This window comes from Coenobita brevimanus, chromosome 49 (genome assembly GCF_032717465.1).
Source record: "Coenobita brevimanus isolate Jiangsu-jjx chromosome 49, ASM3271746v2, whole genome shotgun sequence".
NCBI lineage: Eukaryota > Metazoa > Arthropoda > Malacostraca > Decapoda > Coenobitidae > Coenobita > Coenobita brevimanus.
This window is the reverse complement of record NC_137002.1, coordinates 1750632-1775443: the sequence shown is the minus strand read 5'-3', so window position 1 is coordinate 1775443 and position 24812 is coordinate 1750632. Positions and strand designations below refer to the sequence as shown.

At 41.4% G+C, this 24812-nt stretch overlaps 1 protein-coding gene across 1 annotated transcript; it reads right to left on the bottom strand.

Moving 5' to 3' along the window:
- Window positions 1-5316: 5316 nt before the first annotated feature.
- Window positions 5317-23841, bottom strand: LOC145399515 (uncharacterized). Its single transcript, XM_080272119.1, has 9 exons — window positions 23753-23841; window positions 17890-18019; window positions 17415-17578; window positions 16809-16966; window positions 12180-12319; window positions 10711-10902; window positions 8484-8585; window positions 5955-6167; window positions 5317-5424 (listed from the first exon to the last, which is right to left on the bottom strand). Exons 1-9 carry the CDS (start codon window positions 23839-23841, stop codon window positions 5317-5319), a joined length of 1296 nt encoding a protein of 431 aa, XP_080128245.1.
- Window positions 23842-24812: the final 971 nt, after the last annotated feature.

Here is a 24812-nt window from a genome sequence, read left to right as displayed (position 1 = left end):
CTAAGGTGAACATAATTTTCTGAAGATAGAAGTAGTAACAGTAGTAGCAGTTGTAGTCCCAAGTTCATCTGAAGTGTGAAGCCATTGGATTGTAGGCTAAAGTTACCCTTCTCCCACAATCCACATTCCTCCTTTCATGGGATAGGAAGTTGAGGGGAGTTGTATAACTTGGCAGTGAAGCCTCCTGGTTATGTCTGTGCCATCACATAAGTGTCCCTCTCCAGCATCTTTCTGAAGATAGCAGGAGCAAAATAAAATATACATCATCACACTCAAGGGGTTAACTTTAGTTCTACATGTCTTAGTAACAATAATCTTTACATCACAAACTTTGGATACAAATTTTATACACACTCATATAAGCTCTGAAAATTATGATATTGCTGTAATGTAATCAATACCCAGATAACCTTGAGAAAAATTTAGTACTGCAATGAAAACTCGCTGCATTGAGGCTTCCTACTTCTCCAACCTTTGTCTATAACCTTTCTTTTAAATGCAATGTGTCCAGGCATCTCAAAATGAATAGAATTTGCATATGGCTCTCTTTTGCTTAGTTCCAGGGGCTTGAATGATGAGTGAATGGAAGCGTGGCCCATTGGATTGGGCAAACTTGGGCTGTCTGGACGCTGCTACTCCTCACCCTGCCCTAGGGTGGGAAAGGGGGGTCTGGATGATGATGATGATGATGATGATGATGATGATGATGATGATGACAAAATCTGGCTATAATAAAAATAAATACAAGGAAAGTATGACATCCTTGGGCTGAAGGAGGTAAAATATGGTTAATGGGGCAAGTGAGGGATGTGCGTCAGCAAACATCGTCCTGGAACCCAATACCGATATATTGAGAGGAGATACTTATGATCATACATTAACAACACAACCCAGGGAAATTACTTTTAAGTTCATTCTTGCCATCTCTTGGCAACTTCATTCAGGTGGAAGGAGGCTTTTCAAACTGCATGGATCTGATATTCTCTATGTCTAACTGCTTCTCTATAATGGTATCTCCAAAGCTGAATACGAGGTCTGTTCAGAAAGCATCCGGCGTTAGGCTCTAGAAAAAATAAATAGCTAACCTGTTTAGCTAGGACACTAATCCCCCTCAAAGTAGGCCCCTTCTGACTTGAAACACATAGCCTAGTGTTCTTTCCACTGTCTGAAACATTTTTCATAGTTGGTTTTTGGTATCTCCTGCAGGTGCTTCATCGCATTCATCTTGATCTCTTCTCTCGTCTCAAATCAGGAACCCTTCAGCAGAGTTCTGAGCTTGGGGAATAACCAAAAGTCGCACAAAGCCACGTCTGGTGAGTAGGGAGCCTGCCGGACCTGCGGGATGTTGTTCTCGGCCAAAAATTCCTGAATTGGTTGAGAAGACTGGGCAAGGGCATTGTCTGGTGCAGCTTCCAACTTGCCGCTCTCCAAAGGTCTGGCCCCTTCCGCCGAACTGCGTTACGAAGACGACGGATAACTTCAACATAATAATGTTTGTTGAGAGTCTGACCTTCTGGCGCGTATTCATGACGCACATCACGGTAGTTGAAAAAAACTGTCAACATGCATTTCACCTTGTTGTGGACCTGTCGCACTTTTTTTTTAGCCTGGGTGTCCCTGCATGCTTCCACTGGGACCACTGTACTGAACTTCGGCTTCTGGGTCATACCCACACACCCAAGTCTCATCTCCAGTGATAACAGTCTTCAGAAAGTCTGGATTGCAACTTGCAAACTCCAACATGCCTTGAGCAATATTCATCCGAGAGATGAGATCATGACGAATGAACAAAGCACCCGCAGAGATACCAAAAACTGACTTTGAAAAATGTTTCAGGCAGAGGAAAGAGTACTGGGCTGTGTGTGTCAGCCAGGAGGGGCCTACTTTGAGGGGGACTAGTGTCTTACCACAACAGGTTAGCTATTTATTTTTTTAGAGCTTAAGATTGGATACTTTCCAAACAGACCTTGTAAATTAATCTGGTAACAAATTATGGCATTACTGGATTCAACAGTCCATCCACAAAATCTAGGGTTTCATTTCGTTTCATTTAAAAAGGCTCCGACATGCTTGCATGTGTAGGCCTTGGTCACCTAATGGTGGCCCTCCATGCTGCTCGATCTCTGGCAACCTCCCTATTCAGTCCTTTATCCTTGAGGTCACACTCAATGACCTTATCCCAGGTCTTTTTTTGGTCTGTCTCTGGCAACCCTACCCCCAACATTCACATTATCACTTTCTGCACCCAATTGTTATCCCCCCATCCCCTCCATATGCCCAATCCATCTCAATTTACCCCTTCTCATCACAACACCAATACACTCCAGTTCCATCCTTCCTCTCAACTCTTCCATCATAAACCTAGCTCCCACAGACCTTGCACTCAAGGGCACACCACTCATCCACCTAATCACTGTCATTTCTGTACGCTTGAGTCGACAAATATCTTCCTCCTTTACTGCCCAGGTCTCACTACCATACAGCATTACACTCCTAACACATATCACATACAAAGATCCTTTAGCAAGGAGGGAAAGTCCTCTCAATGTCAGGAGAGGCAACAGCTCCCTGAACTTCTTCAAACCAATCCTCTCTCTCTAGCCACAGAGCTAGCTCCAGCCCCACCTCCAGCACATAACATGTCTCCCAAGTAACAAAACTCTTCTATCCATCCATCCATCATCCAAACTCTTCCACACACTCAAAAGACTCACCAGCATGGTCAATCCTTTCACGCCTGACAATCTCAACATGCCCTCCCTGACACACCGCACACAGGAACAGCATTATCTCGCAGTCTACTTCTAATACCACTATATTTTTTTTGCACCCATTTATCACAAATACTGCGCAACATGAAATTACTTCCCATGCCCTTGTGGAAAACTGCATATGGCCACTCTCCCTCCTCTCTGACAGTACTACCACCAGCCCTAGATGCCATCACTTTTGTTTTATCTACATTTACTCACTAGCCCTTGTGTCCCTTATCATCTCTCCATTTCCTAAATCTTTCCTCCGCCTCCCTTTCATTCTCTGCAATCGACACCAAGTCATCGGCATCCAACATCTCCCATGAGAGTCCATTTCTGAAGTCACGTGAGAGGGCTTCAAGCACCATGATAAACGGTAAGGGGCTCAAGACTGACCCCTGGCGCATGCCAACATTCACAGAAAACTCTTCACTCAAATCTCCACTCTATCTCACCTGAGTGTGAGCATCCACATACACAGCAGTAACGACTCTAACCAGCCACACTTCGATCCCAAGCTTTTTTTATTTTATTCTTGCCATCTCTTGACAATTTTAACAACTCAGACTTTTCTAACTGAGAGGGACAGACATACCATTAATAATCCCCTTCAATATGAGGCCTTTCCTAAGCTGGTTACAACTGTTCAGTATCAGCAACCATAAATAAATCAGGTCACTCTACATTCCTGAGGTCAAAACTCACGAGAATACAGTGGAGGAGAGCCTCCAGTTTCAGTCACTTGTAAAATTTGTTCTACCTCAACACTGACAGCAATGTAGTGTGGCATGCAGGCTGACCATACTCTAACACTCACAACTGCTCCCTAAATGACTGTCAGAAATTCAGAGCCCGCAAACAATTTTGCTCTTTATGCTTAAGAAAACAATCATCAAAATTAGGGTAACACAATTTTTGAAAACAAATAAATTTTAAAAAATAATAATAATAATAACATTAGTAACAATAATTAACACTTCCTCAGTACGGTACCCATACGTTACATCAGTGTTATGTAGGATACTGAGACCACCCTCAGGAGAAAAAAATACTGCTCTAAGACCTTCAACATGAAATTTAAAATCTCATCATCAATCTAGCTTAGTGATGCAGTCACACATTTGGTCCACTCTTAATGAATGCCAAATGATTAAATAAAATCCTGATTAACAATACAGCATCTTCAATCAAATCTACTGAGACATTATTACTTTCACTTCCACTGAAGCCTGAGGTGCTCAACTATTTCTGCTGAAAGGATAAACTTAATATTCAGAAAGACCTGGTGGGCCTCACTCTTCTAATGTATACATGTAAAACAGAAAAGACCTGTTATACTGCTAGTCTGGTTATTCAATGTAACAGAGTCATGATCCTTGTTTTACTGACTAAATAAACAAGGGCAAGATGCAGATAATCAAATATTACTATAATCAGGACACCAACACCAAATATGTAAAAACTGAGTACAGCATACTTATTAGACTGATGGGGTCTACTGAGGCCACTGGCTATTGAATGGGTATCCCTGCTCTAAACTGAGAAGTAGTTAAACATATCAGACCCACCTTACAAAGCAAATGCCGGACCAAACCTGAAGAGCCGCCATAACTCAAATCTCGAAGAAGAGAACTTGTGGATGGTTCATGATCATCACAGCAGACATACAGCAGCCATGGTGATTTGTAGGTAGCCTGAATTAGGTGCTGGTGTATGCGATGCTTGAACTTTGGGCAGGCAGGATCAATGGGCTTGTATAGGGGTCAAGAAGGTGTGCTGGTTTGACTGGCTTTGTATATGATCTACAGTCAGAAGTGAGCACATAAGTCAACCACCTACAGCACAGGGACATCATTTGTAGAGTATTTTTGCGCTACTACATGGTTTTATTCAGCTTAGGAGACAACTCGGGAGGTGAAACAGCTCATGGACGCTATATCAAACCCCTCTTGTTTGTCAAATCTCTCCCAAGTGAATATTATCTGGAAGCAGCAAGACTAAAACAAAATATATGTCCCTGAACCGGAGGTGTGCAAAATTAATTGCTGGATTAGTGGTACCATCACTGCATCAGCTCTAACAAAGACATGAGGCTCACAATAGGTGCAGAGGTCATTTGAAAAGCTGGGTATGAATGCTGAGAGGATGCTGAATAGTTAAGATGCTGTGTGGCCAAGATGATACTGAGATACTGAGTGTGATATATGAGGCTGACTGAAATGAAATGTGTGTGAGGTCCATGGCAGATCTTGCATGACTGGGGGCTACATAGTATATGTGAAAGGCAAATATGGTATGCATGAGGTGATGTGTGTGTCTGTAAAGCACTCTGTATTTGAGATGATGAATGAATATGTGTTATGTGCACATGCATGAATATAAGATGATGAATGAGTATACATGTGTGAGGCATGAGCATGTATATGAGGCATTGTGTGTATGAAAAAGAGAGGAGTGGGGGATAAGTATGCAAGTATATAAGGTGATGAACGTCTGTGAGGTGTGTGTGCATGTGTATGAGGAGTGTGTTTGGTGGTGTGAGGTGTGAGGGGTGAGTGTAGCCTCAGAGAATGACACAACAACGACAGTAGCGCTGGCTAGGTCTTCCTTCCGTCGGCTGGGGGGTCTGGGGGGCAAAGTATGCTTGCACCATGATGTTTGGCAGGTGGCTCTGGGGAGGAAAAAGTAAGTCACATTAACACTTAAGACCAAATCCTAAACAGAGGAAAAGTAATGCATATATAATAAGTTATATAATCAAACTTTCACTATGAAGTCATCTTCTACCACTGCCTTTGTTTCACTACCTGGGCCATGATTCTCCTAACTACAACATACCGCTGTCTGCTACTGTACCACTATCATATTTCACCACCTGTAGAGTCTACTGCCACTCCCTTCTGCTTCACCATCTGCGCCTTGACTCTCCTAACATTTACCATGTCACCGTCTACAGCCACCATCTTATTTCACTACCTGTGCCTTGTATCCATCCTACCTTTCTCCTAACCTATACCAGGCCACTGTCTACCACCATTATCATCTGTTTCATTGTTTGCAACTTATATCTGTCCTACCCTCCTCCTAACCTATATCATGCCACTGCAAACCACAATGATCTTCTGTTTCACCATCCATGCTTTGTGTCTGTCTTCCCCTCCTCGTAACCCCCCTATGACTACTTTCTACAACCCAATGTACCTTAAGCCTCTTGATGCCAGCACGTGTGATGAGCTGGCAATCATACAGCTCGATTCTCTGAAGGTTGTGGCATGAGAGGAGATGGTCTAGTGATGCATCAGTGATGAGGGGACAGTTATCCAGCTCCAGAACAGACAGGTGTTCTGTTGAGCAGGCAGAGGCCCCAAGATGACGGATGCCCTCGTCTGTGATCAGCTCACAATGGGATAGACTCTGAGGGCAAAGCAATTTTTGCTGAACAGGCTCAATGGGCGAGGTAAAGGTCAACGGAGACTTTGAGGAAGAAGTAAAGTTCAAGTAGATTTACAAGACTGTGAGAGGAAAAGCTGCTCTCATGATCGAGACACCTCATTCCAGCTTTTATTTAGTCGAGTCTTAGTCCTGTCAACACTAACACTTTCAGGGTTGTAAAAACTCTGAAGCTAACACCTGATGATACTGTGTTAACTTCATCCCATCCTTAGGTGTGAAGAAATGCCAGGATGCTGATGATGATAGAGGAAAATTATAGCCAATGGGATATGAAGGACTTAGAAAAGAAGACAGAGACTGCATACAGTAAATGCAGAAGCAAAGAGTTTTTTTTCCCCTACATACTAACACCCTTCAGCTCCTGTGTTTTATTCTCTGCTAAATAAAATTGGCACTTGCTGGAAAACAATATTAGAGCAATCTCAACCATGAGAGGGTTATCAAAACTCAGGTTCCAGTGACTCCACAGGCAGATCTACGAACACTTCCAAGGTGTTGTCCACAGTAATTAGGGTTTGGAGTCAACCAAGGATGGATTGTATGACATATGTATGGAAAAAATAAACAAGAAGACCAGTAAGAGATGGATCTATATATCTAAGGTACTGCACTGTATACTAACTAGTCTTCAGTATGATAAACCAGGCGTGTTGCCCAAACAAAATCCCTGGATCCACCCATGGAATCACTCTCACCTTAGTACAAGTGCCTGGTGTTACACAGAAGAAAATACTAGTAATCCCTACCATGAGAGTTTGCTTAAACAACATTCCCCCATTCACTACCAGAAATTTACCCAGGTAAACAAAACTGTCCAGTGCTGTCCTGAACAGAAATACTGTACCTACCTGTGTTCATAGTTATGAAAGGGTCAGCTGAAGTAGTACATAACCTTTTGACAGTTGGAACATCTCTTGTCTATGTGAATAAAATTGTCTGGTTAGCCTAAAAATAATACCTAAATATATCAACAACAATGAAACAGTTAATGGCACAGCTACTGGTGTTTGTCTGCTTTCACTTGAGTATCTTATTTAAAACATGGGATACTCTTAGGAAGCAAGGGATAAAGGTGAAGTTTGTGTTAAGTTCACAAGACAGTTGACCAAAAGTAAGGCTGAAGTGAATTTACCACGCTGCAACATGAGAATGAGAGTCTGTGAAATAATACATGGAGAATATGTCTTTGTAAGTGGGTAGAAGAAGTAGCCAGAAAACGGCAGTTTAAGGAATGATATAGATGGGATATATTTTTGCAGGATGGGGGAGAAAATGAACTTCATGTTGGAGTCACAAGACAATTGGCCACATGAGGCACATTATATAAATCATTATCTTTTCAAAAGATATGGAAGCTAACAAAGTTAACCTTACAAGAGATAGTTGGCTGGATGAATTGTGTATGGAGAAGCACATGATAAGGGTTTGAACCCCTATCTTGACAGTCATCAGGGATGACTTTATCTAGTAGCCAACTATCTGGTTAATTACTGTGAAATTCATCTATAAAGAAAAATAAACAGTCCACAGTGTTAAGCTTATGAGGTGGTGCCAAGATCCAGAAGGATGAAAGTCTGGGCTAAAATAAGGTGCACAAACTCATAGTATTTCCCACAACACTCACCAGTGATCACCCAGCTCATCCCCTGGCCTAGTACTCCATAGTGTTTGCTCTGCCAAGAACCTACTGTTATTCAACAGCAAGGAGATGAAGACAATTAACCCATTAACTGCGCATGGCAGTTTTTTGGAGATGTCCGTGGTGCGCAGACATATGGATAAAAATGAAATTTCTCAAAGCCCAAATTTTTTCTTAGGAATTGAGAGAACAAATGCCAAGGTATATAGTAACGAAATATTAGCTGAATACTTACCTTGGTAAAGCCATGGATGAACATCGAAGTGTCTGATTCCCTATTGGAATGTATGGTTTTCGTTTTCTTTTTCAGTTTCGGTTTCGCTTTTGAAGGTTCAAACATGCTTGCATGGGTCGGCCTTGGTCACCATGGCACTATATTCGAAATTCACCAGCGCAGCCAGGGCTGTATTGAGCAGTCGCACTCGGAACAGCCCAGGCTATATAGAGCAGTTAACGGGTTAGCTGGAAACAAGTTAAATTATCATCAGAGTGATATTAAGTAGCTGGGAGTCCAAAGTCCTAGACTGAGGTGAAAGAAAACCTTCAAAGAACACAAGAGTAAAGCCTCCAAAGCCCATGAGAGTAAAGCCTCCAAAGCCACAAGAGTAATGCCTCCAAAGCTATGAGAGTATACTCACCAGCTTCTCTAACCGTGGACAACCTGCAGCCAGATGACTTAGCGTAGTGTCTGTGATAAGCACGCAGTCTTCTAGGTCGATTTTCTCCAGCATATGGCATGTCTGTGGGAGAACACACCATACATGCATACACTTACTCTGTATCTCTATCTATCTATATAGCTAGACACCATAATCCCGGAACTGGTGGTCATTTGAGTTAGTTCTTTATGGGGAGGGGCGCTAACCCTCTGCCAACCCACTTGTTGACATGTAGGGATACGTAAGGTTGATTATATGGTTACCACCCAGCATTGTAAATGGTTTCCTGGCTTACAGGAAACCATTAGGCTTGACACTTGATGTAAAGCCATCTGAAATGGAAAGAAGAGTAATAACATGGGACAAGAAAGATGGGAGAAATAGGAAGAGAGGAGGGCAAACACAGAAAAAGAATGATAATAATGAAAGAAGAAGTAGGCAACACTACATCAAGTGAGTGGATGATGCTCACCACCACCTACCACCTTCACTGTGTATACATAGCTCATGGCAAGAGTCAAGTGGTTAAAGAAGTAGTTTACTATCCAAAAGGACATGAGTTCAATTGCTGACTAGAGCAGGGAACAGTTTAATTACCATCCATCCATCCACCATCCAACTTTATGTTGCCCCATGAGAAGCGTAGAAGCCCGGAGCTAGGCAATTTGGTTCTGACATTTAAGATGAGAGTGACCAGCCTCTCTCATCCCTGAGTGGCATTACATGACCAATAACCCCAACCACCCCTTGGATATAACTCAATCCGATTGGAGTGCGGTAATTACCCACTAAACTACCAGGTGCCATAATTTGGTTATATGGTTACCACCCAGCGTAGTAAATGGTTTCCTGGTGTACAGGAAACCATTAGGCTTGTCACTCAGTGTAGAGTCACCCATAGGGAGATGGAAGAGGAAAGAATGAAAGAAAGAAAGACAAAAGAGGGAGTGTAAAGTCACCCGTAGGCAGAAGGACAAGGAGAGAATGGAGTAAAGAAAGACAGAAGAGGAAGGAAGGAATGGAGAGAGGAGAGGAAAGGGCAGACACCCGAGAGCAGCACTACATCAAGTGAGTGGATGGTGAGCGCCCCCACCTACCACAATTTAACTGAATTTCATTAAAACAAACTACTTACCTTCTACAAGTCTAAATTTATGTCATAAAACACCCCTCCTAATACCAATATAACTTCTTGCAGTGGCACCAATATGACTGAGTGGCTCTGCTGCCTGCTTATATAATTGTCCAACAGTTTCTTCCCTATCCTCCAATAGGAGGATGGATTGCAGAAGTCAGATAACTTTAGCTTGCAGTCCACCAGGTTTACATCCAGATGACCCTGAGGCCACATCATCATCATATCATATCAGCTGACAGGAATAACAGGGAATATTATAAAAATGTTTAACAGTCTTCCCCTGGCAAGTACTTTAAACACATCAATGAAGTAAATACAGCCTAATAAGGCCTTGCTTTAAGTATCCACCATTTCTGCCATTCTTACTATGCTACTAATCCACAGTAAACTCAGAAAAACAGGAAACTCCTGAAGAAGTTCCAACACTGCCTATAAGGCTAAGCTGCCTTCATTCATCATCTAATCTTGTGTTGCCCTAGGAGAAGCATAGGAGCCTGAGGCTAGGCAAGTTGGTTCTGACATTTAAGAAAAAAGTGGCCAACCTCACTCATCCCTGAGTGGCATTACGTGAGCAATAAACCCCAACCACCCCTTGGATAGAAACCTCCACAGGCTCAATGTGACTGAAGCGCCTTAATTACCCACTAAACCACCAGGCGCCATAATTTGATTATATGGTTACCACCCAGCACAGTAAATGGTTTCCTGTTGTACCGGAAACCATTTGGCTTGTCAATCAGTGTAGACACAAGGAAGAGGAAAGACGAAAGAAAAAAAAGGCAGAAGTGGAATGGAGGAAAGAAGGAAAGAAGAGAGGAAAGGCAGTCACCTGAGAGCGCACTACATCAAGTGAATGGATGGTGAGTGCCCCCACCTACCACTAATAATACCAACCATATCAAAAAGGAAAAGAAAAAAGTTTAGGTACAATACTGTTCATCACAAAACTCTGACATAAAGAAAAGTGCCTGCACTACAAAACATCCATTTAATATTTACCTTGGCAAGCAACTGAAACTCATCTGCAACCTCAACGAAACACCACAAACAAATCTGACTACAACTCACCCTGGCAAGCGCTTGGAACCCATTGTCTGTGAAGAGAGAACACGCAGCCACCTCTAGGGTCTCCAAGCGTGTGCAGTGTTGTGAGAGGACGACAAGGGATGTGTCAGTGAGGTGCACACAGTTAATCAGGCACAGGTAACGGATGTTGGGGCAGTTCTCACCTAGCGCAACCACCCCTCTGTCTGTGATGGCCTGTGGAGAAAGGGTTATATTACAGACAGTCCATGTTAAAATGCTGCTTTAGGTCCTCGTCATACATCTCACTTTTTGACAAAGATGGCTGGTAGAGTTGAGCAGAGAGTGTTGCGATGGTTTGGGTATATGGAGAGAACGAATAATGACCGATTGGTGAAAAAGATAACTAGATTTGATGTGAGAGGTGTAAGACCGAGAGGAAGACCACGAATAGGATGGATGGACAGTGTGAAGAGAGCGCTGGATGCGAGAGGGATGTCTGTTGAGAAAGGAAGAGTGGCTGTGCGTGAAAGAAATAAATGGAGAGAAATTGTGAATGAATAAGTGATGATGCAACCCTGAGGGGATATTCTCCCACATTTGGTCTGATCAGCTTTCAGGTCAGGTGCGGGTAAGGGGATGGGTCTGTTATGACGTGGCAGGGGTAAACCAGCTCTGCTGTCGGGCCCTGCTGCGGATGTCACTGACTGCATTGCACAATTGACCCTTGTGCGGTGTGGTGCGATGAGGATCAGTACATTCTCCCCTTTGAGGCTAAGATGTGAATGAATGTGTTTGAATGGACGAGTAAATGGGGTGTGTGTCGTCCTGTCTCAGCTACCTCCCTTTCCTTGGGGGAAGCAGCCTAGGTATATAGATATAGATAGATAGATTTTGTTGATCTTGCACAGGGTGGATGCTGGGGCAGTTCTCACCTAATGCAACCACCCTTTGTGCATAGGGCATAAGAAATTAAATCTTAAATGGATATATGCCCTTATGCCTGCATATGTACACAATGATTTATACTGATGGTATACACAGACACAACACACAATATGCATGTCCAATACTACAACACTCTTAGTTTCACATGCACAGTTCTCTCTACAGACACTTCTTCCCAATTCATATTTCGGTAGCACTGGAAAAGAATTTCTGACATGGCTTTTTTTTTTTAAATAAAGAAACACAATTCTTCATACAAAGGTCCACAGTTTACACATTGATAACATCTCAGGATTCTAAGCCATTCATTGCATTTAACTATACTCTGTCCAATTTAACCTGACCTTAAACTGCAATCTTTTTATCTTGAATGCTGTACTACAAGTTAACATCAGAACTCTGCGTGACTTTAGTCACAAAAACAGTGCTATGGAAATTATTTAAACCCACAGTAGTCTAATTCTGCTGAGCTGTGGGAATTAAGATGAAGAAAAAAGGAAATCTCAGCTGAGATAAAATGGATGAACTACTGTCATCCAAAGTTACAGGATTCACGATGCACAAACCGAGCATCCATGAAGGTTGATGTGTTCCAGGTCCTTGCAGTGTTGCACCAATGAGATGAGGGCAGTGTCTGTCATAGCCTTGAGTCCCTTCCCAACAAACCACTTCAATTTAGTGCAACCATGGGCCAGCGCATCCACACCTACCGAGGAAACACAGGGCAGCATGAGTCGCAGATACGGGTGGTACTGCAAGTTTCTTCTCACGATGACAAAAGATTAGTTCCACCTCATTTAATGGTCAAATGTAGTCAGAATGAAATGTAAATTTGACTAGCAACCAAGGAAACTCTTTCCTAGATCATAAATGACTGAGAAATATGGAAGGGTGCATTGAAGAATCAGGTTTTATAGCATGCATGTTCTCAGAGGTCCCTAACCCCTTTTTCGGCTTAGCTGATGGTCACGTGTAGTCAGATTGGAGGGTAAATGTGACTAGTATCCACGCAGACTCATTCCTATCTTATAATTAACCACTGAAATACAGGGAAGATTGAGTTAGGAAAAGAGATGGTACAGCAAGTTTGTTCTCACCTGACAAAGATCCCCATCCCCTTTACAGCTTAGCTGATGGGCAAGTTTAAATCTGACTAGAAAGCATGATATCTCATTCCTACCTCATAATTGGAGTTCACTGAAGGTCATGAAACCATAAAATAATATGAGACGTGGGAGTGGTCCAATTCCGTCAGATGAAAATGAGCTTCCTACAGGACAGCAAGCACACAAACTTACTTAAGTTTAGTCCTTCCCTAAATGAGGTCTCCACCTTAGCCGAGCAGAGACATTTGGGGTTAGTAAGAACGTAACAAAAAAGACATCAAAATGAAGCAAAAATACTGCAGACTGTTTCTAACCCCTTCACTATGAAAGATCCTTTATAAGCTGAAGAAATTAATCCTACATTACCCAGAATAAAACACAGTCAGTGCCTGCCCTTTAAATATTTCTTACTCATGACCTTCAAATATTCAAAGACTGAAGCAGTGACTATAACACCAACAAAGCAATGGCTACGGTGAAATTTACACACATTTTTACCTCGTTATGGTTCCTAAGTATCTCATATCACCTTCTACCAAGGCTGCTAATGCACTAAAGATGCCCACATTTGGGATGGTGGGTGTTGAATTTAATTTTGATAAGTCACAGTACCAATCCAACTGCTTTAATTAAATTAGTAATTTATACCAATGCCTTTAAGTCTTAACCTGCATTGTGCCAGTGCTGTTTTAAAACGGCCTGACATAATTCCGCGGCCAGTGCCAGTGCTGTTTTAAATCAGTTTAAAGTAAAAAAATTCACTGTGACCGCATTTTTCAAGATTCGCAGGTAAAAATTCGCAGGCATGTATGGTAATTGTTCCTCTACCATCCCCCAGGCTGTCAAGGCCATACACTCACTCACTCCCCTCCTCATGCTCGCTCTGCCTCATTCTGCCTGTGTGCCACACCCAGTGCTGTACATAGTGAAGGCATTTTGTAAAGTAATCCCTGTACTTTCCGGATGCCCACTTTCCGGACTCCCCACTTACCGAACATTGTGGGCCTGGACCTTCAGAACCCCCCAAAAAAAAAAAAAATCTGAATTCTTTCCCACCCGTAATTTGAAATTGCCGCACAGCGCCAAACAGCTGTTACACCATGGCCCCTTCACCCCTTCCTTCCTTCCCCCTCCCCTGTCAGGGTTGCCATTTGGTATTTTTCATTACCAAATGTGGAACAATTTGGTAATGAAAAATTCATTTGGTAATGAATCAGAATAAAGCATTACCAAATGGATTTTTCACATGTATGAGGGTACACGAGATGGAGTTGGTGGATTGTTTGCTCTCTCTGATTAATCTGCTAGCCTACATAGCGTGAAAATGATCAACATGCTGTTAGTTATAAGGAGAGTGATTACATGTATTTCCACTTGTATATATAATTAGTAAAGAATAAATGCTTCCTTTAAGAATTTGGTAATGAAAAGTTAAATTTGGTAATGAAAGTTGAGGAGATTGGTAATGTGACCAAGTTCAGATCTGGCAACTCTGTCCCCAGTTACTGCCTAACCTTCGTTCAGGGAAGAGGTCCATCGTAACTGATGCCGAACGTGCTCATTTTTTTATGAATAAACAGTGAATAAACCGCAATACCTCGCCACTAGACCACATGGGAATTTACAGTGTTGTGCATGTTAAGAAATTAGAATTTAGAGTGCAAAAGATTAAGTGTGGAGTGAGTGTGGAGTGCAAAGTGGTGGTTGAAACTGGCGGTTGACACTGGCGTGGTTCAATTAACCCTTTGAGATTCGGATGACTATTTCGATCGTCATTTCAAATCCAACCTCAGAGATTCGGATGACGCTTTTAATCGTCATTTTAATAACCTTTTGTAAAATATTCACCATAAATCGCATTTACGCATCATAACAAAGAGGTTTGGGCATGATGTCACGGAATGGTTGCTCTATGTGTGGCGGTACTGCACAGCTGATCTGACTCATGGTTTTGTTTCTTTATAAACTTTATTCTTGGTGAATATTTTTCTACAGCAAGGTATAAAATATTTGGTTTTTGCCTAACTTCATCTCGTCACTTTGACTTTTTATTTTCTTTGTTTTCATTTTACGAACATACTACGATAAAGTACAACTATTCAGCTTCAAAATAACACCACAACCAGCATCCTATCATAAAAAGTGTTTTTACACTGACCGATCAAAGAATAAACCGCGAAGTGAATATGCGGCAGAGACTAAAATAAAATTGTTCATCTCTTTCCTTTCACTTTACCGCACAATGAAATCCAAGTATTACCATAATCTATATATCATTGTAAAGGTAATTTATTGTATTTTTGCATGGTTTAAACCAAATTTACATATCTTTACTCATTATTTTTTGCCGAATATTTTTCTACAGCAAGGTATAACATTTTTGCTTTTCGCCTAACTTCAACTCATGATTGTGACATTTTATTTTCTTTGTTCTCCTTTTTTGAACATACTACGATAAAGTACAACTGTTCAGCTTTAAAATGACACCAAAACCAACATTCTATCATGAGAAGTGTATTTACACAGAGCGATCAAAGTTAAACATCGGGCTGCAAAGATGTACGTTAGTGTGAGTGGCTGACTCTGACACAGACAAACACTGCCCAGGCCAGAAACCTGAAAGGGTTAAGAAGAATGTGCAGTGTTAAACAATTATAACTCACAGTGCAAAGAATTAAGTGTAGCACAACACTAGATTACTGTACGTGCTTCAAGAGCATTTTCACAACTACCAGAGCCTTAGAGAGTTAGAGGAGGTGGCCATAGATGAGCTGTAAGTTCAGTACCCTGTACACTGCTAGGCCTAAGTATTTTCCATACTCACTTCTATTTCTTCATTCTCTGGTTCCTTTTCATTTATTTCATGCTTTATGTTCATTACTGGTGTGAATAGGGTCTTAAATAGGTTTAAATAAATGCTATGCATGTCCAGTAGAGAGTTATTTAGGTGGCTTTCAAAGTTAGGCTGGGTTAGGGTCATTAAGTACCAGTCCAGCAGTCAGAGGCCCACTTTCCGGACATGCCTTTGACTCTATTACATTGGATAGTGGAGGGATTACTGTATTTTCATGTATGTGTAAGTTGTAAATATTTCCTTGTAAGTGTAAGGACTATATAGTGGTCAAGTTGTAAATACCGTCTTGTAAGAGCCAGGACTGTACGTAATGAAGTCAAGTTGTACCTATCTTCAAGTAAGTGTAAGATAATGCATTCACAGTGAGAAAGACATGCAAACTGTGACAGACGCTGAAGTAATAAGTAATCAGAAAAGTGCACTGAACATTGCTATACCTTCCCAGCATAAATACCTGATTATGCCTGCCACAGAAAATGGCTTTCTCTCACCTACATGGTGAGTGTGAGAGAGCGGATATACCTGTATACGAGTATGCGGACTCAATAAAACCCATTTCTGAGCCTCGGTGAGCATTTTAATGGTGAAACTCGTTGTTTCCACATCAAAATCTATAATTTTAGCAAAAAAAAAAAAAAAAAAAAAAAAAAAGAGAGAGAGAGAGAGAGAGAGAGAGAGAGAGAGAGAGGTCGAAAAACGGCCAGCATTGGGGTAACCTATAGGGTTAAAAATAGCTGGCACATGGTGGGTTAATACATGATGCATACTGTACATGTAACTTTGAAATGCCAAGAAATGTTTCTAAAAAAACATGCACTGATATGGATATGAATGAAAGTGTTAAGAAAAATACTCTGAGATGGTTTGGCCAAGTAGAGAGGATGGAGAATAAGAGACTAACTTGGAAAGTGTATGTAAGTGAGGCAGCAGGGAAGAGGAGGAGGGTGAGACCTAGATTGAGATGGAGGGATGAAATGAAGAGATGCATGAGAAAGGGCAATGTATGCCTGAAGGAGGGCAGGTAAATGGCTGTGGACAGGACAACATGGAGGTAAATTGTTTGTGGCCACCCCTTTTGGGATTAAGGCACCTGACAATAGATAGATAGAGATCTCAAAAAATGCATAACTCATCAGTTCATAAGGGTGCAACTATACCACTGGAATGAAAGAGTTATTCTTGTGCTTCTTCTTCTTCTTCATCCCTGATTTCTCCGGCACCTTTAATCCACCCACCATTCTGTGTAATGTTGTTGCACCAGGACACATTGATCCACTCCAAGTTGGGGCAGCCGTCACTCAGCGCCTTGAGGGAAATGTCTCCGATCTGGGAGCAAGAGTCCAGATCTAGGCGAACCAACCGAGGGCAATGTCTGCTCAGCGCTGTGCAGGTTCTGGGGTAGCAAGACAGTAGAGTTTCATCATCATCATGGGGTGATTTTTAAAAGGGAAAACGCTGGTTCAAATCCTTGAGTAGCTGACAGAGTTCTTCAATTATGTACAAAAAGCCTTCAATACATGTTGCCTTTTTTTCTTTTTTTTTCTGTTCAATCCCCAGTGAGTTAAAAGAAAATTGCCTACTAATGTTTCACTAGCACCTAACAATCTGATTTGCCAGTTTCCTCTAATTTACCAGACAGATGGTGAGGAAATATCTGTGATAAACTGGAACACCAACATAGAGAGATGATTTACTATACAGCACTTACACTACAGTAAGGAAATGGATCAAGATCACAATACTGTACATGGAGAGTTGCCATTATGTGAAATTACCTATATTCTTGCATGGTCAATGGTGTTCAGATGTAAATGCACAAAACAGGCAGCTATGATACCTACTTGTCTGTGATGTTATTGCAGTTGTTAAGGTTGAGCTCCTCTATGTTGTTGCACATGTCAGCGAATGTGACGAGGGCAGCATCGTTGACACTTTGGCAACCCCGAAGTGACAACTGTTTCAAGAATCCTCCACATCGACGCCCTATATTCTCAACCACCCTGCCCTGAGAAGCAAAGCAAAACATCAGCAGCATCACAACCATTCTGATTTTTTACTCCTACCTCAGGATGCAACGAGGGGAATTCTACCGAAAGCAATTTTGGCACTTAGAGTGAATAAAAACAGTCTTGAATTAAACCTTTTACTGACACTGATTTAAATAGGTACAGCAGTCCATCCAGTCTAACACCAGATGACTGTTTAGCTCAGAAAAAATATTACAGTCAAAGGATAAGTATAAAATGACTACTAACAATGTGTCCTCCAAGCAGAAAAGGGTTAAATTTCCTTCCACCAAGATGTGTCTTTCCTCACCTCAATATCTGTCTGAAAATTGAAGAGGTCGATGCGTTGCCAATTGGACCCATCTAGTGCTAGAACGTGCCAGTAGTGAGACACCTGAGCACACCGACATAGTGACACTACATCCAGGTATGAAAACACCCTGCAAAAGTTAAGATCCATGTCAGTCAGACATGTACAGTACATCAGCACAACATTATGGCACCTAGGCACAAAAAGTGAGCTAAAGTTAGGACTTGCTCTGGTGTGGCAAAAGTACATAACTTGTATGAGTATGCTGACAGTGATACCATATATGGATACAACAACATTGCAAAATTAAGGGTCAAATTAGAGTGGCAAAAGAACATGAGTTAGTGGAGTAAAATGATGAAGGTTATAAAACATCCAGTTATGAACACACTGCAAAATGTTCATGTTTACATGGCAAAACAACTGACTTGGAAAGTTTACGTCGGTGAGGTGGAGGGGGAGAGCAAGGACAGGGTGGAGAGGTATATGAACGAGAGCAATGTGAGTTGAAGGGAGGGTAACCTGATAGTAACATACAGGGGCGTGCCTGGGGGGGGGGCTGGGCCTGGGCCCCCCCCTTAGCTCTCTGAGTCCTTTAAAAATTTATATATATTTATTTCGATAACAGCAAAACATGAAAAATTACTCCTGAGGCGGATGGCAAACTGGTGACAGGTAGAGTTGGAGTTCCTGTTTCAACAGCTCTCAGGAACTTGTTCCTGACCACCACCTTTTGCTGAACCTTTTCAATGCTTTCATTCTCACAGAAAGCAAGCCAGCATACTCTCATAAACCTCTACATTCAATTGTTTACACAGTATTACATGCAAATTATGTATCACACCTATTTTCATCTCCCCTTGTTTTAATGAATGGGGGACATCTGTAATCTGGTGTATGAATTTTTTCTTCCCTTCCTCTACTCAAAAAAAATTATATAAATATATATATATATATATATATATATATATATATATATATATATATAAGTAATCCCTCTAATATCCGAACGCCCAATATCCGAACATCCCCACTAACCGGACATAATCATCCTGGGATCCAATATTCCCAAAATGGGCCAAACTGCAAAAAATTCGAAAAAAATCTGACTTTTTCCCTTCTTGTAATTTGAAATTGCCACGTGGCGCCGAACAGCTGTTACACCATGGTCCCTTCACCCCTTCCTTCCTCTCCCTTTCCCCTCCCCTGTCAGGGTTGCCATTTGGTATTTTTCATTACCAAGTGTGGGCCAATTTGGTAATGAAAAATTAATTTGGTAATGAATCAGAATAATGCATTACCAAATGGATTTTTCACATGTATGAGGATACACAGGATGGAGATGGTGGATTGTTTGCTCTCTCTGATTAATCTGCTACCCTACATAGCGTGAAAATAATCAACATGGTGTTAATTATAAGGAGAGTGATTACATGTATTTCCACTTGTATATATAATTAGTGAAGAATAAATGCTAGCTTTACGAATTTGGTAATGAAAAGTTAAATTTGGTAATGAAAGTTGAGGAGATTGGTAATGTGGCCGTTGCGATCTGGCAACTCTGTTACCCCGCCATCATCAACAGTCACAGCCAATCTCCGATCGAGAGCAGATGCTCATAGCAGTGCAAGCCACAGGTGCTTGTTTTTTGTGAATAAACAGTGAATAAACTGCAATACCTCACCACTAGAACACACAGGAATTTACAGTGCTGTGCAGTGTTAAGAAATTAGAATTTAGAGTGCAGAGGATTAACTGTGGACTGCAAACTGGCAGTTCAAACCAGTCCAGGAACCAGGGACTTGTCAGTACCCAGAATGTTTAATATTGTATAAACTCACCTCTAAAACCTCATTTTATGGTTCCTTTGCATTTATTTCAGTCTTTTATGTCTCTTATTGGTGTGATTTGGGTCTTAAATAGATGCAATGCATGTCCACAGGGAGTTGTATAGGTGTTTTTCTGAGTTAGGGTCCATAAGTACAAGTCCAGGAGGCTGGGGCCCAATATTCGGATATGCCTTTGGCTCTATTACGTCGGATATTGGAGGGATTACTGTTATATACAGTATGTATATATATATATATATATATATATATATATATAAATCACACACACACATACAGATATATAGATACATATACAGAAACCATAATTTGGAGAGGTACACTGACACAGTATCCAAATACTGTATGAAAGCAAACTGTAAAAAAGGGGTTTGCATTAATGTGGGAGGAGGGGGGGAAAAATCAACATGACAATACAAATACTGAAATAAATTTTTAACACATTATTTTACATCAAACACGAAAACCCTCGAGGCAGCCTAGCTACCAACAGGGACGACTACGCAGTATAACAAAGCAATTTTTTCCGCAAACTTGATCTGTGTGGAATGTCATCTACCACAGCGTTTGATACTACCAGAAAAAAAAAAAAAAAAAAAAATCGTACTGTGAAGGGATGATAAACCTTACATCCGCACAAAATTTCCGATATGTAAAAGGGAGTACTGTACAAGTATTTCTAGGGAAATATTTTAAATGGGGTGGTCATATGGTAATCAACACAAGAGGTAGGCATTGTGTTGTTTATTTGTATGTACTGTTAACAATAAAAGTTTGCCCCTTCTATTTCATACTGAACTCTGCTGGCTAATACTTCCAAGCTTAGAGAAGTTTGGTATGCTTCTCTGTCCACACACTGTTCTATTTTATATGATGCATCACCGAGAAAGACATGGAACGAGGTCATTAAGTGTGACCTCAGGGTTAAGGGACTGAACAGGGAGGCTGCAAGAGATCATGCAGCATGGAGAGCCACCATTAGTTGACCAAGGCCGACGCATGCAAGCCTGTTGGACCCTTTAAAAACGAAACGAAACACAACGAAACATCACCTAATTCTTTTTTATAAGATGCATCAGGATATAAAGTGAGGGACAAGCCCTATGTTAGAAGCAGATATGGCGGGGTAGTCGGTGAATTTAGATGAACTTCTGCACTGAACTCTCCCTATACAACCTATATATATTTTCATTAATCTGTTGTAGTGTGAGAGACTTATAATGCAAGACTGGTAGTGTCCCTATATCAACCTTCTGATGTCCCACATTTCAAATAAAGGAAGGGCTGCTATTTTGGTGACTTTAGGCAGTAGTCAGGCTATTAGGAGGCGCTACTGGTGACAAGAACACATCCAGGATTAAATAAAGGGGTGGGGGTTGAAGAGGGTGGGGACAGGGATGAAAGTTTACAAAAAATCAGTAAATAAATAAATAACACTAATATAACGATGCTTTGTGGTAGGTGGGGACATTCACCATCCACTCACTCGATGTAGTGCTGTTCTCGGGTGTCTGCTCTTTCCTCTCCTCCATCCTTCTTTCCTTCCATCCTCTTCTGTCTTTCTTTCCTTCAGTCTTTCCTTTTTTTCTGCCTAAGGGTGACTTTACACTCCCTCTTCCATCTTTATTTCCTTCATTCTTTCCTCTTCCCTCTGCCTGTGGGTGACTCTACACTGAGTGACAAGCCAGGTTTCCTGTACACCAAGAAACCATTTACTATGCTGGGTGGTAACCATATAACCAACTTTTGGCGCCTGGTGGTTTAGTGGGTAATTATTGCGCTCCTGTCGGATTGACCCTGCGCAGGTTTAAACCCAAGGGATGGTTGGCGTTGATTGCTCCTGTATTGCCACTCAGGGATGAGTGAGGCTGGTCACTCTCGTCTTAAATGTCAGGACCAACTGCCTAGCCCTGGGCTCCTATGCTCCTCATGGGGCAGCGTAGGATTGGATAATGGATGGATGGATAACGATGCTCCAGGGATCCATGAACAAAATACTGTCAATTAAAAATTGTATGTTACGTTCACTAAGCAAGGGGTGTGGGTGAGAAACATGATGGCACTGACATACAAATGTCCTCCAACTCCTTCCCTATCATCTGCAAGGAGGACGGTAGCCAGCAGAAGGTGATTTCAGCCTGCAGTTTGCCAAGTTCACATTCAGATGTGCCTGGTACTGCAACAAAAACAACATGTAGGAGGAAGTATGGACTGTTTCTAGGCAACTCAAACCCTCTATGAACATGCCCAAAGGCTCCAGTGATGGTGGGGGTGGGGGGTGAATTGGAAACTGAGATAAGAATGGATTTTGGCTTGTAGATCAGAGAAAAAATATCTTTCCTAGTTTCATTTATGTGGTTTATTAACTCAGCAGAGACCTTTTGAACTCAAGGGGTAATACACATCCATCATTAACCCTTCCACCACTATGGTGTCCTGATCTTAATACGGCTGCTGAGTGGTAACAAGAATAAAATTATAAAATACATCAGACTCAGGAAGTGAAACTTAATACAGCAAAAATAATTAGAGATCATCAAACTGAAGAAATTTAAAATAAAAAGACAGAGAATAAAGTAGTGTACAGTAATATCCATTTGAATACATTCTTAAGAGCTTGAATGGATCCAGATATATACAGTACCGGGTATATATAAACAAAGGTGGATGAATATGGCAAATAGGTCTGTGAAGAGCAAGGTAGGGAAACTGATCAGCCCACAGAACTTAATGGGACTGAGTTGTTGGTTGAGTTACTCTATGTAGGCAGGAACACATTATAATGGACTGACAACTCTTACTTAGCTTGACAGTTCATGGACTGACTATATCTAGAATGTGGATATGAAGCACATCTATATAAAAAAAAAAAAAAAAAAAAAAAAAAAAAAGAGAGAGAGAGAGAGAGAGAGAGAGAGAGAGAGAGAAAAAAATATGCAGATGTGTAGGCTGTGAAGTGAAGTCAGGATTCCCTGGGCCTGCTTGATGTATGAATGGCAGGACCATCTCACTGGGCATGCTGCACACAATGCTCCCGGTTTCATGAATTCTCCTTCCTTGCTTCTGGATCCTACTTCATCCTGTCCTTATAAGGAAAAAAAGGCCATGATGATGATGATGATGATGATGATGATAATGAACAATACACATAAAGATATTCCATATTTTACTGAGGTACTGTAGGATGATGGCAAGTGCACAATATTGCTGTGCCACCCCTGTCACCCAGAGATACCGTACCATTACACTATAGCATTAGACGCTATTTAAAAGTACAAAGCCATGAGCACTTTATATTACTGAGCACTGACTGTTCTGAACTGTCTCTAAAACAGCGTTCCTGACCTTCTGTAACTCCTGCACCCCAGACCAAACCTGACCTTGTCTGCTCATTCAATCTCACAGGTGGTAAAGAAGCTGAAATACTGTACATTTGTAATATGCCACATACAGAGTAAATAATGATAACTACAGCATACTTCCATGAGTAAATAAAATAAACCAGTAAAATAAATCACCCACTGGATATAAACCTGCACCGGCTCAATCCAACTGGAGCTCCTTAATTGTCCACAAAACCACCAGGCACCATAATCTGGTTATATGGTTAACACCCAAAGTAGTAAATGGTTTCCTGGTATGCAGGAAACCATTTGGTTTGTCACTCAGTGTCGAGTCACCCACAGACTGAAGGAAGAGGAAAGAATGAAGAAAAGAAAGGCAGAAGGAGGAGGGAATGAAGGATGGAAGAGAGGAAAAGGCAGTTCCCGAGAGCAGCACTACATCGAGTGAGTGGATGGTGTGCACCGCACCTACCATAATATAAATAAATGTCACCAGCGTCAAGGGGTTAACAAAATTAAAAGACTATAGACTGTGACCTCAGGGTAAAGGGACTGAATAGAGAGGCTGCTAAAGATATGAAAGCACGGAGGACTACCTTTAGTTGTTCAAGGCTGAAGCGTGCACACATTAGACCATTTAAAACTTAATGAATATACAGGTGCTGTACTCACTGTAACAGAAGCTCACGAGGGACTTTTTTGTTGATCAAGGCCTCATCATCCGAAAACACTTTAGTCAACTGGAAAAAATAAGAACACATCCTATTAACACCAACATTGTCTACTGCATGTCAATTATACTGTGTTTACTCTAAATTGGTCCAGATTTTTGTCCCTTTGCAGTTTATTTCAACCATGTCAGTGGCAGAAAATGACACTGATATGGCTTACTTCCTTTTCTTGGCACTTTTTTGTGACTAGTGCTATCTTGCAGTGTTAACCTACTGCTACAATGCACCATACAAGATGGGAAGATGGCAATTTCAGACCAAGTTAGAGTAAAGCCAGTATAGTTGTATTCCAGGTTACACAGGTGGCATCATAGCACCACTTCCACAGTACACACAATTTATTTTGTACTGCACAATACTGCATATTCAACACTGTCTTCTGATATTTGTACAAGTTTAATGTCTACATAGTGGTTGTTGCTCCTGCTGATCAACCCCAGCCTGTCTGGCTGGGCAGATCCATCAATGACAGGCAAGAAACTGCCTCTACAGTGAAACTAAGTTCCCCTGTGGCTGACAGCACCTAGCCACAGCAAGACATGGGGAAAAGCGTGGAGCTTTGGTTCCTGGAAGAACACTGCATTTGCATCTATCCACCCAGTTACTGGGCACCACATCAGGCTTCACTTAACCCTGTAATATACTTAGATGGTTACCATCCAGTGTTTAAATGGTTTCCTGGGTTAAAGGATTCTTTCACTCAGTGCAGAGCCACATGAAGTGGAAAGACGAGCAATAAACAGTGACAGGAAGGAAAGAAAGAAGTAAGAAATGAGGAGGCAAACACAGAGATAGACTGAGAAATAGGAAAGAAGTAGGCTGCACTACATCAAGCGAGTGGATGACCATCACTATCACCTACCATCTGTCTATATAATTTGCATCCATAACATATAACATGAGGACAATGAGGTGCAATGAGTGAAATACATAATTTAGGAAGAGGTGCTACAAAATCTCCAGTCACTTAAAATATGATCTTACATGAGGCTAGCCATACA

Excerpts from the sequence above, each read along its gene's own strand:
- LOC145399515 (XM_080272119.1), bottom strand. The coding sequence starts at position 23,841 with ATGTGTTCTTATTTTTTCCAGTTGACTAAAGTGTTTTCGGATGATGAG. Across the intron at positions 18,020-23,752 it reads CCTCGTGAGCTTCTGTTACA|GGTGTTTTCATACCTGGATG; the intron begins GTGAGTACAGCA and ends TAACTTTTGCAG. Across the intron at positions 12,320-16,808 it reads CAACAACATTACACAGAATG|GTGTGGATGCGCTGGCCCAT; the intron begins GTGGGTGGATTA and ends TTTCCTCGGTAG.